This window comes from Montipora foliosa, chromosome 12 (assembly GCF_036669935.1).
Source record: "Montipora foliosa isolate CH-2021 chromosome 12, ASM3666993v2, whole genome shotgun sequence".
NCBI lineage: Eukaryota > Metazoa > Cnidaria > Anthozoa > Scleractinia > Acroporidae > Montipora > Montipora foliosa.
This window is the reverse complement of record NC_090880.1, coordinates 29450249-29463850: the sequence shown is the minus strand read 5'-3', so window position 1 is coordinate 29463850 and position 13602 is coordinate 29450249. Positions and strand designations below refer to the sequence as shown.

Here is a 13602-nt window from a genome sequence, read left to right as displayed (position 1 = left end):
CGGGTTGAAATGCTAAAAAAATTTAGTAATTCCCTGGCAAAACCTCTATCAATAACAAAATTTCCCAGCCAGCTCATCGAAACACCTGTATTTTTGCCAGCCAGCAAGATTTCTCTGGGGAACAGATAATGCGAGGAACAGATTCCTTGGGTGCCCCTGATTTGGTCGAGGTATTTCTTAATCCAAGTTGCCTTCAAAGCCTTGCTAAAAATCTTTACATCAACCATCTTTAGTCCACCCTGTTCATAATCACTAATCATAGTATCACGCTTAATTTTGTCACCTTTGCCGTCCCACAGAAAATTGTAACAGAGATTATTAACTTCGTTAACTACTCTTTGATCTGTTGGCAAAGGTGAAAGAATATAAACAAGTTGCGAGATTATTAAACTTTTTAATACAGTTATTTTACCAAGTAAACTAAAATTGTAAATGGTTTGAACCCAGGAGTCATATCATAAAGTAAAGTACGATCGTCCGGGTGAGTGTAGTCCTGAGAAGGACTGTTTGAGATGACAGTCGACCAATAACATCACGAATAAGTTGACCAATGACATCTACGACCGGAGTTCTTATAGTATCTGCTGACGTTACACAAATCACTTGACTCTGAAGATGACTTCCGCTCAGGTTGTCGAAACGTCAGTCAATGTCATCTCAAACAGTCCTTCTCAGGAATACACTCACCCGGACGATCGTACTTTACTTTATGACAAGTAAACTAAGTCGACGCAACTCCCAACAGCCCAAAGTTGCCTTAAGTTTTGTTAACTTTTCGTTATAGTTTTCTTTCATCGTTATTACCGGGTCAGTTGACAACCATACACCCAAAGTATTTACCTTGTCCATAATCCATATCAGCTCGATTTCAGGGCAAAGTTTCTCCTCGCTATTTACTTTACCACCAATCCAAAAGGCTTCCGTTTTTTTACTGTTTAAACGGAGGCCAGATACTTCGCTGAAAAATTCTGATCTCTTTAGAGAGGTAGTGAAAGACTTTTGTGATCCATCTAAAATGAGAGTGGTGTCGTCAGCGCACTGGCTAATTTTTATTTCCCGATCGTTCACTGTTATTCCTTTGATCTCGTTATTTTTTCTTACTGCTTCCGCTAGAACCTCCACACAAAGAATAAACAAATAAGGCGAGAGAGGGCAGTCTTGTCTAACCCCTCTTTCGAGTTTGAAAAAATCACTAGACCAGCCATTATTCAAAATACAGCTTTAATCCAGTTGATAATGGTCGGGCCAAAGTTAAACTGTTGAAAAGTTTTTTTGTATGAACGACCACTCAACTGTGTCAAAAGCCTTTTCGAAATCAAGGAATAGCAATAGTCCAGGAATGTTTTTAAAGCTTGTGTAGTTAATAGTGGCATCGATAAGTCTAATATTTTCTCCAATAAATCTGCCTTTAAGAAAACCAGTCTGATCGTCATCAATAAGTTTAGGAAGAACACGTTACCCTACCCTACCTATTTGTATGAAAATCATTGAAGCGTGACTGACTTCCGATACAAATCCTTATAAATTCTTTCAACTGCAACAACAGCAGTTTAAACGATATACTTACGAAAATCGGCATGGTAGAGTATTTTGAACTGCTCTTTTTATTTCTGGAAAAATAATTTCACCATCATCGTGTTTTATGGAAAAAAAGGTCACGTGACGTGAAAACAGCGGTTCATATGTCTTTGGGGCATCCAATAACAATTATTACTTCCGCTTTCTACTTTCGATTTCACCTCTACATGTACGTCGGCTTCGTCGTCGCCGTTGTCTGAAAAAAGGTTTCATTTGAAACGAAGCGTATCGGAAAAGAAATGAGGAAAAAAAGGGAAAATCAAAGGTACGTAGAACAGTTGAACAGGTTTTTGTTGGTCATTCAATTTGTCAGAAACCTTCATGTCAGTTTCAGAATTTACGTTTAAGTATAAATTCGACCAGACGACAGTTTCAAAGACTGCAACGAAATAATATTATTTCGTCTCTCAACAAAACAGGTGAATGAATCGAGTTATTTAGACAGCTTCCATTAAGCATTTGCGCTTGGCAGTGAGCATTTAATACCTAAAAGGAAACAATTTCGGCGTTATTTGCGCAGACATCATTGATAAACAACTCGCTGCACAGTCAATTCTTCAAGTTCTCACGCACCGAATTAACATCTTTACGTATTTCACACACGCAGGTTTGTTTGCATTCAATCATTCACGGGTTTATAATGTGGTAAGTTTGAGGCTTACATGAAATCACTTCCTGCATGGTTGGTTCTCTCTAACGTTAATATTACTTTGGTTTGTTTTCTCCAAGTCTCAAGTCTCTCTCTCGTATCAACGGCTCATTTTGGAAACTGAAAAATATTGGACTGTACAGAAGAATTATGCCAAGGGAATATTCACGGAACGATTAAATATCTCCAGCTTGCGCTTCTTTCGGTCTCGATCCTCCCCGCTTCTCTAATTGAGAAACAAGAGCGAAAGTTAGTGACTTTATTGAACATGCGAGGACGGGAGAGATCACAGAGTGGGAGGGAGAGTAAATAAAAATGACAAATATCTCAGATGGTGTGCATGCTGTGGTTGACCGTATTCTACTGAAAAACCTTCTGGATTTAAAAAGCTTCCTTTAATTAGAGATCAAGAGATACATATATTAAAATAATTGTTGACCTGGAAAAAAAAGAGGGCCCTTTTTGTAATTTACAGTACAGTTCTAATGGCTCAGCACAGGTCGCTCAGCCAAAGGAATGTGTAAGCAGGTACTGGGCATCATCACATCTGAGTTTGAAATGCTTATAGATAGTATTCTTTATGCGATAGCACCTCTGAGCTGCAAAGGTTGAAGACATGGACATTAAAGAAACTGCTCATGCCTGAAAAAAGCATCAGTACAAAAACAGTGCTCACTGTGAGGCTGTGGAAATGAATGCAACAGTACGAGAGACCTTTATAGAAATTATTCTCAGAGGCCTAAATTGGAGGGGAATGTGGGAGCTGGGTGTAAATCACTGCATGACTGTTTTGAAAGGACTGGCTGACAAAGGATATTAAAAATGAGGAGTTGCATGAAGGTCCCCCTGGGGATGATGCAAGGGCAGACATTTGGATATCTTGGTGAAGAGAGACTTGACATTGATCTTGGTGGAATGGTGGGATGAAGAGGTGGCAACTAAGCTTGGGTGAAAAATGTAAGGAGGCCAAATGGAAGAAAAAGGAGGACAAACAAATTAAAATTAATGGTCTCTCCCAAAGTAACAGAGAAAGATGTACACGTACCTCCTTCTTTGAGCTACTTACATGTAGATAATGGGCAACGATGGAAAGTGGATGTAATGGTGTCTCCAATGGTAACAGAAAAAGATGTACCACCTTCTTTAAGTCAATGACATTCTGTCAATGTGAAGGCCTTAAGTCCCTCTTGAAAAGTTGACAACTGCAGGACCCGTAAAGAAAATTAACCAACACCCAGGGCTACAGAAAGATCAATGAAGTTGGCAGACGGAGGTGGAAGGGCTCATTGAGGGAAAAATCTTTTGGAATACCATCATTAGGATGTTAACACTATTGGGCAAATAAATATTAATGTTGTCTACTCATTTGGTCTGTCTGTAGATACTTATTTGTGATTCACAATGCTGTTCGTGTGGCAAGCCTTTTTTTCTGCAAACTGCATGACCCAAAAGCACAGGGGGCCGAAGGTGAAATTCACCAGAAACTTTGGTCTTCTCTAGGCAATAATTTAGCAAAGGGTGGCCTGTAAACACAAAATCAAAACTCATGCTTTGATGAGGCAGAAAACCCCAGCTCTGCACAACACTATTGTTGTGAACTCTATTCTATTGTAATTATAGACCTCATTTACATTAATTTTTATCTGTTAGCTTTTTCACACTTCTTTTTATATTCTATTTTGAAGAAAATTTTTGCAACCCCCTTTCGTATTACCGGTATTTCCATTCGCACGTTAACTTTTTCATTCGTTAAAGGCTATAACCTGATACCCGAAAGCTTATGCTTTTAATCTTTTTAACTAGAGAACGTTTTTTCATTGCAATATTGTATGATGTTGCTATCTGATGCAACATGACTGACACTGGAAAAACATTGAGATGTGATTTTGTCCAAACAGCAACATTAAGCTTGGACAGATTTGGAATTATTACATGTAGTATGTCAAAGGCATTTGGAAGTGGTACATGTAATTTCTAGCAAGGAATGTTGCAAACTACACAGCATAAGGAAATTGACTAAAAGAGGATTGGAGGAGGCAGTGAAACTGTCACCATGGAAAAGGGTGTAGGGTGAGAAATAATTACTGGAAATGGAAAGAATTTGAGAAGCATTCATGTTCATTGCCTCGGTTGCCTGGTGTGCAGAGAGAGACAATTGGACTCCATTATATTTACATACTCAGGTTCACTGACATGGCCACTTTAATTGGTGAGACCATCCAATGTATGATCTTTGACTGTGGTGTGAAAAGAAGCTTACATGTACATGTAGCACCCTAATTATAGAATTTTAAAGTGAGCCACTTCAAGGTTGTGTGTGATACATGAGGATGATGACTTGTCCTAGGTATTTCAGAGGTCAAAATATCATAATGGCAACTGTGAAGAAATTTCCCCTTGGGAAGGCTCTTTATAAACTTATTGGGTTTGGGGCAAAAATGAACATAATTTTATGTGGTTACAGCTGTTCTTGAGTGTGAATAACGTGGGCACTGAGGTCGAATTGGCCTTGCGCCTTACCCTTGTTAATGCCTGGATTGCACTTTGTTCGGTGAAGGTACATAATATTGTTAAGACTAATTGCAGAACTTGAAGAAATTAACCAAGGATCAAGTTCTTGATGGGGTAATAGGTGAGGAGCTGTAATTTTGTGGAATCAGCAGGCAAAGGGTTCAACTGTGGATAAACATGTGGCAATGTGATGTCAATGGAAGCAAGGCAAAGGAAAATCAGGAAAAGAGCTCTTTGGAGTTTTTGAGAGGACACTGCAAATAATTACTGTGTGCTCAAAAAGTTTGGGCCATCAAGAATGAATGAATACATGTTACGGAGTGATCACATGATAACAGATGTCAGTGAGACTCCACTGTGAAAATGACAAGGGCCTTGGGCTATGAGCAAATGGTTTCTGGGCTTTTGGGGGGAAATTTTGAGAGTGTCACCTAGTTTGGATGAAAATGACCCAGAGTTGGCTCTCAAAAGTGTTTGTTACAGCTGTAGCATTTCAGTGGCTGTTTTGAAATTCAATTGCCACTTTATTTAGACAAGGTTAACAACATTGGCATGACAAATAAAATAATCTTGAACATAACATATTATTGGTTTGTAATTTAAAAAGCTAAAATAATAATAATTATAATGAGGTTATATAATGTAACTTGGAGGGCAGTTGTGGCCAAAAAAGTAGAACTTTACTTTTTACTTTTTTGCATACAGAATGGAACAGGTGGCACCATAATAAATTATCTTTACAGAGCAATTGATTCAATGGAAATTAAATACATTATACAGGAAATTTGCAAAATTTAAACAATAATTAATGCACAAAGAACTTATTAAATTATTGACTGGTATTTTTGAAATTGACAGTGTTACCAAGAAGAAACGTTCAGCGTTCTCTCCATTGGATTATCTTGTTGGCTATTCTGGAAAAGTGTCATTCAGAAAGTTGAAACCTCTTAAAAGATCACGATCTGACAAAATACGAGAAAAAACAGTGGAACAAGATTTTCTTGAGAAGGTAGGACACCCACGCAATCTATTAAAAGCTTAACTTTGTTAAGTTCAAACTTGATATTTATCAGGCTTCAGTCTGGGGTAAAGCCTCAACAATGCTTAGGTCATTGCATGAGTTGTCAGCTATGCATTGAAGGTACCTTGTTCAAAAAAATATTAGATTCCTGCCCACTAATGACATTCCATGGTAGTAGTAGCCTGGATTTGTGCTTTTTTCTTTTTTAAAATGTTTGTGTTACTGTGTTACGTGTACTTGTAATTGTACAAGAATTTCTCAGAAGAAATTCTTGTACAGCATCACCAAACTGCACGAGTTTACAGATGGCTACATTATGCAGCACAGTACAAATCAAGGGACCACTTCATTGGGGATTTGTCATGTTCACTTGCAAACTTTGGGTTCACAATTCAAAGAAACTTCTTTGAAACATCCCATGCAAAAGGCGAGCAAGATGCTGCTGGATCCCACGTACGACAACAGGCCAGTCTTGCAGTAGTACGTGGAACAGCAAGCATAACCAATGCCAAAGATCTGTGTGACCATCTAACAAATCATTTCTCCAAACCTGCACAGTCATCATTTCCTTCTTGCTCCAAATCAGTCAGCCTGAATAGAAGAATTCAATTTTGTACGTTCCATTTTACGTAATCGTGAAGGATGCAAGTTCGAAACTGTTAAGGGCATCCTTAAATTGCACTCTGTAGTTACCACCCCAGAGCAATGCAAGGTGATGTAATCCTGTTACTGTGGAGAGTGTCTCTTCAACAACTTCGATGACTGCCAGAACAAGGAACTGGTTGATGGCTTGCAGGAGATCATGTTACAGTGGGAGGCATCTGCTGCTACCACACAAGCCCAAAGTGAAACTCGCGTGGTTGAGCCTGTCCACCTTCATGTGGCTGATCTAGTTGGCAAAGACAGCATCATTGCCATTGCAGCAGATGAAGATGATTCCTATGATCGATTATTACCTGCTGAAAGTAATACCAGTGATTAGGCCCTGTTGAACTGAGAGAAGATGTCAACAATGATTATGGGGGTGCATTTACTGCTGGGAGCTCCGTTCTTAAAGGACATTTTTTTTAAGGGACAACTTGATTGACATGATGTACAAGCGTGATCAAAAGAAGATCACTTTTGTGTTTCCTGGCACTGTTTGTTACATTTGTTTAGAGCTGATAGAGATGGGCAGAGGTTGAAAAAAAGTTTATCAAGTTGCCTGGGATGTCCAATAGACATTATTGCTTCATTGTAACATTAATGAACAGCTGTTTGATGGGTACAAACTAATAATTTGTTTTGTTTTGATAGGGATATTTCAAAATGCACAACGTGTTACCCAAAAGTGTGTAAAATGTACTAGTTGTAGGATGTGCAATGCATTATGGAAAAAACCTATTATTGCTGACTTGACAAAAACATTTTGATATGATTGTTTGCTATTAATGATGATTTGCTGTAATAATAATTATGAAGTGTTAATATGAATTTGGACAGATTACTAGATATTTTTACAAAATTAAGAGGCAGCAAAGCATTGTGGTTATAACTAAAAAATGCTGACTATGACTTCAAGCTAAAACCAAGCAAAACATAATCATTTCACATTTGATAATTATTTAGGCCCTTAGTGTGTTTTACGTACTGTGCAAATTAAAGTGTTATCATGACTTTGGATAATTTTCATGGCTTCTGACAGGATGCGGAAAAAAAATAAAGATTGTGCGGAAATTTTTGGTCATATTATGTGGAAACATGCCTTGATTATGCGGAAATTACACCGGATTATGCGGAAACTTAAACAAGTTATAAAACTAATAATTAGGCCCGTCCAATGTATTTACATGCTTACGGTAAATCCGTAATCAAAATTGCAACCAATACAATCGCATTTGTGACTGAATTTTTGCCCTTTGTGATTAAATAATTACATGGAGGAGTCATCAATTTGCGACCAGCTTTCACCGTTGAAATAAAAGGGTTAGCAGTTGGAATTTTCCCGCAACTTTTGGTAAAATAAATAAAGCGATAAAAAATTATTTTGTTTCTTATCATGAATTTTGTTTCAATTTGGAGATAATGGAGCAAAATTGTAATACCTTTGGAGCGCGATCCATTCCCTCGATCATTGACTTAAAGTGCGTTTGATTCACCATATTCCGGAATAAGAATACGTGAAGTGATGAATTCAAAATGGTATGTCTGGCGTTTTGAAGAAACAAGGATAATAAAGATATGTTTAAAAATAATAGCATTTTAGCAGGTGTTCGACATTTTTAATGTGAATCTCAAAAAACTATGTCCCTTAGTCACCTTAGCTATGGTTACAAATTTTTCAATAAGAATTTTCAATTGACCGGTTTCATCTAAAGCTGTATTCCTTATGAAGTTTAAGAATACCATGATGTGTGACTGTCTTTTCTTCCTTCATTTTTCTTTCTTCGTTAAATAGTTTAGTTCCATAGTTCAGCATTTTTGTGGTGTTATTTCCTTTTTTGTACTGTGTGAAATACATGTAATATTAACTTTAGATGACTAAGAGGTTTTTCAGTGGTTGATTATGTTTGGGATGCTTAGGCACCATGAACTTAAAATTGCTGTAGGAGGCATTTTTAAACTGCCACTACTACCACTACTACCACTACTACCACTACCACCACTACCACCACTACTACTACTACTACTAGTAGTAGTAGTAGTAGTAGTAGCTATCTGCTGCTACTACTACTACTACTACTACTACTACTACTACTACTACTACTACATGAGATAAATAATAATAATAATAATAAGAAGAAGAACAACAACAACAACAACTACCACTTGAGATAAATAATAATAATAATAATAATAATAATGAGAAGAAGACGAAGAACAACAACAACAACAACAAGAGAGAGTTGACAATTTTGGCCATTTGGATGCAGCATATGGAAACAACAGTATATTCCCTAAGAGGTGCTCTGTCTGAGGGTAAAGCGATTTACGATATTGATAGAGAGCACAAAAAATGCAACAAATCCCCGGTGTTAAGGAAAACTGTGTGAAATAAGATGATGATGATGGTGATCTTTTTAAATCCCAAGTCTTTCAGACATACTTCTGATTGTACATGTAGGTAGAATACATGTATTTAATTCAGTAATAATTACTTAGTCAGATCTATCAAAATGAAAAGTTGACTTTTGATAAGAGCTGGAGTACCCACAGAAAATGCATATACACTGTACATGTACATGTACCTCCACCTCAGTAGACTAGAAAATCAAGAAATTTGACTCTCAAAACAGCAATGAGAATTTCATAGATCTCCTGTAAATGGGACCCTATTATCATTATTTTTATCCCATGTGGACCGTTAATTAAAAGCACTTTTAAATTAAATATTATGTCTCTCAGATACAGTTGTGCCAGTAAATTGTGCCAGGGCTATGATTGGCTAATTTAGCAGGCTGTATTCTACAATATGGCCGCTGTATTGGCCCAATAAATTTGAAATTTTTATGCAACATTTTCTAGTACGTTTTTCATATTGCTTATGTGAAATAAACATGTGAAACTAGTTGATTCTTTTCATGAGAACTATTAGAAAAGCCAATTGGATTTTTTTCCTTTGTCACATTTCTTATGCATACCAATCATTTTTGTAGCAGTGCAGCGTTTCTCTTGACTTCCACTAGTTTCCTTTTCCACGTGCCTGATCATTATACCGAATAGAGATACATGTATAATAAATACATTTATCTTAATACTAACCTCGTTTTCATGACGGGTACTGTAAGTAATGGGTTTTATCTTGTTGATTTGTAACATAAATCGACGGGAAAAACTACAATCTATAATAATAATAATAATAATAATAATAATAATAATAAGAATGACTTTATTAACATGTCAAATAAGTCTAGCAGGGGAGAGTATCCTCTGATGATAGGGGACACCTAACTAAAATCTCTAACTAAATAGAAATATTTCAATACGAAATAATAACTTACCATGCATCTGAAGAAATACAAATAACTAAAATTAATTAAAATTAATGAAATCATGAATTACATAACGAACGGTACAAACCTTGAACTTGATTAGTGAGAGGTACACTGTATAAACTAATGTGGTAAAATAAAAGGTGAAGTGTACCTTGATTCAGCTATTTAGATATCATGGCTGCTTCAGAGGATTAAAGCAGAGAATAAAATGGAGAAAAAATAAAACGAAGGATCCAATCTATTATGACCGAGATACAACCTGATTTACTGCATAGTTTACCATTGTTCTAACTACAAAAAATTCCCAAACAAGAGGGAATAAATTATTTTAGTATAAATACATGTACACAGGTGATTATACAAAATCGCGCGCTCTCATTGGCTCGCTATCTCGGATTATCAGCTGATAATCACCTCGACGGACAAAATGGCTGCCTGTAGTCGTTGTACCACTGTAAGTGAAGATGATTTCGCGTTGAAACGTTTTTTTTTTCTCTTTCTTGAAATAATCACCTGAGTGTATTTATACTAAAACAATTATTCGCCTCAGGCTCCGTGATTATAGGTGAATATTCTCCGATAATCACTTCGCCTTCGGCAAATAATTGTTAAATAATTTAAATTATAATAAATATTAGACTTATAATAATCAAACTGATAAATATAAATTATAAGAAACACCAACTAAATCCCTGTATATCAGAGTGGTATTAATAAAAAAAGATTTCTCTCTTTTTTGTCTTTTACAGTGTAATGGCCTTGCTCACTGGTTGACGTGCCATAGCCAACTAATGGAATTATTGTCTGAACTGACATGCTGCAATGGAGAGAAGAGCTGTGAGTCAGTCCTCTGTCAGGTAGTGATAATTATTTTGTAATGTATAATGAGTACAAATTTGGCACAACATGATATTGACTTTACACTGTCAGGTTTTTATAGACTTGCAGATTTTAAGAGATTTATGCAGCAATGTAGGGCATCCCTTAACATTTGATTATATAATTATTTCTGTCCTGGTGTCTTTAAAGTACAAGAATAACAGTCAGTTAATTTGACTGCGAGCAGTCCCTTCATAAATGAGGCATGCACTGGTTGTGTTTTGTCACACAAACGAATAAAAAGACTGAGGGAGGCTTGGGAAGAGGATAGAAAGAAGGGACTAGACTGCACCCTTTTCTGCAACCAACGCATTCAGAATTTCCAGTTGCACCTGTCCAGCAATGGGAAATTCAGATTTGTCCATTGACAATGGACCACTATCATTTTTTTTTGACAAGTTAATCCCTTTATGTCAGATTGTGCTTCAATTTTGCTTGGGAAATGGCAAGCACAATATGGCTTTTGTGGTAGATTTTGATCATTTATCCCTTCAAATGGGAAACATTGAACCCAACAAAAGCAGAAACCTCAGGTCAAAGCCCTCCTATCGGGCAAGTATATCATGGCTGTGCTACCAACTGGTTTCAGCAAGATCATTCCTTATGAGAGCTTTGTCCTCTTAAGAAGGACATGCATGACCCAAATCAAACGCCACTGATTGTGTTAATCGTTCCTTGTCGCAGCATCACTGAAGACCAGATTCGGTTGAACAATTATCTATGGACGGTACCGGTAGTTGCCTTCAAGAAGAAGGGGAGTTTGTTGAAGAAAATGGCTTCAAACAAGTACCAAGTCATCATTTCTGCAGAACAAGTTCAGTCTTCTGACTTCAGATTTTATGATAGACAAGTCATCCATTCTAAACAAGAATTTGTCCGTGATAGTGGTGGACGAATGTCACACTGTCGAAACTTGTCAAAATACTCTCAAAACTCAATTTAACATTTATTCTGCAAATCCGGCAAAAACATAAGGCCTCTCTCTGCCTGGCTTTTCTACCACTCTTTTTACCATTCTTCTTTGGACTGTCGCTTATTAAATTCAAGCTAAATTCTGTAAAAGCAGTTTTTCCTGCAGTTTCCTTTCCGATTAGTTGATTGAATGCGACATGCACATGAATATTCCTGTGCCATTAGTGAAGCTATTTTGAGTGTTTATTTGCATTGATTTAGCAATAAAAAGGTGGAACCATCTGTCATATATGTACCACTTTCACTAATTAGATTAGCAGATTTGGTGATTCTGAACGTGTTGGTTACAGAAACGGGTGCAGACCCTTCTTTCTTTCCTCTTTATTCATGTGCATGACAAAAAAAATACTGCCTCAGAAAAGCGGCCTGCTTGACTGATTTATGAAGGAACTGCTCGCAGTCTATCAATCAATTAAATGTCAGGTATATTTTATTATGTTCTCAATTTTTAGGAACTTCAAGAGCGGCATACCACCAATACAACTGTTATCAAGTTCTACCTTGAGCAATTGGGATTTACTGAAGATGGACTCCCTCAGCAAATTAGAGGTGATAGTATGTTGTTACATGCTTTTTGGGAAGCAAAAATGGCAAACATTAAAAAGACATTGCTGATTACCCAAGGAAAGGATTAGAAATGTACATAGACCCAATGCATAAATGGTGGCCAAAAAAATATTCTTTTGTATAATGTGCTAATTAGACTCACTAGCCTCGTTTGCATTTACAAAAGACAAAATAAATGTTGCTTGAGAGCGAGTCTAGTGAGTCTAATTAGCACATAAACAAAAGAATATTTTTTTGGCCGCCATTTATGCATTCGGTCTATGTAATGTTAATTAAAAGTATTTTTGAAACAAAAGGCTATCCATGTGAAAGTCATAAATTTTCTGAATTGTGGAGTCCAGAATTGAAAATGTTGGCCAACATTTATCAAATTTCAATCTATTTCCAGTGATCTTAATAATCCACAGCTGCAGGGGAAAATAAACACCTCCAGTGCGCTACAATTTGGCACTTGGAAGGCTCTCTTAACATGCATCATTTTTTTGGTTTCCACACTGAGCATAAAATACCGTGATGCTGCCCCTTTAAGATACAAATTGCATTGGTTGTTAAAAAGAAGTGTAGGTAATCTCATGATTTCGAATGCAAACTCAAGTATTAAAATTTTTTTAAAGACCAGCACAAATTTGTAGTCTTTGAAGAAATTTATAAGTGCTTATTTACTCCAAACTACAAAAGAAAACCAGTTGATTGCTTAATATTAATAATGCACATAGAACATTTCCAGATAGCTCATGGTAAATGAGCAGAAGTAATGCATGTGCATAATGCAATCATGCAAGAATTGCACCCAAAAGGGCTCTTACAGCTTTTGCTCCAAATTTAGTTTTTGAAATCACATGACTGCCTGTGCAAATGTACATGTATTTTGAAAATAACTTTGCAGAAAATGGCAGAATTTTGTTGAGGTATTCCAATGTTTAAATTAAATAGAGTTTTTAATGATAATTATTGTTGCTAATGATTATCAGCTTCCTTGGATGAAATGATGTGTAAAGACAAAAAGCTCAGGGCCCTACTGGAGAAAAGTTCGTGGAGTATCAAAAAAGGTGGAAAATCGAAGGTAAACAACCTCAGGTGTTCCGCGATCTATAAAGAAGCCCTGCCAGGGTAAATCTCTGACTAGCGACATGGCCCAAAAAGTGGCGACACAGTACATAAAATGAAATCCTGATGAAGGACATCCTTTCCATGCAAAATTCTGACAGTGCCATCAAGGCCAAGTATTGGCATATTTTTTTACTCTAAAAATGTGCCAGAAGTAATTTTGGTCAATTCTCTTTGTGCTCCAAAGGTCTTCAAAAAATGTCACATCTATTGAGTCTTGTGGCATTACATGTGTTTATTGCCTTGACTCCTTCAAGCCCTCCCCCCTCCACGATTATATTCGCAACTGAGCACGAGTTCATCGGATTCAGTCAACTTCAGTCACGCTGCTGTCACGCCGTGAT

The 13602-nt window shown here is 36.8% G+C and overlaps 1 protein-coding gene across 4 annotated transcripts in view; it reads left to right on the top strand.

The window, feature by feature from the left end:
• Window positions 1–1716: 1716 nt before the first annotated feature.
• LOC137980480 (uncharacterized) overlaps window positions 1717–13602 on the top strand; it is a 50617-nt gene continuing 38731 nt past the window's right edge. For 2 of the 4 annotated variants that reach the window (XR_011118528.1, XM_068827941.1), the window contains exons 1-4: window positions 5547–5747; window positions 10483–10590; window positions 12037–12133; window positions 13123–13214. Coding sequence is in view for 3 of the 4 variants with exons in the window: in XM_068827941.1 (XP_068684042.1) it covers window positions 5547–5747; window positions 10483–10590; window positions 12037–12133; window positions 13123–13214 (498 nt within the window). In the remaining variant the exon portion in view is untranslated. Of the gene's footprint in view, window positions 1844–5546; window positions 5748–10482; window positions 10591–12036; window positions 12134–13122; window positions 13215–13602 lie in introns of those variants that run through there. The other 2 variants (XM_068827942.1, XM_068827943.1) reach the window with 2 other exon arrangements.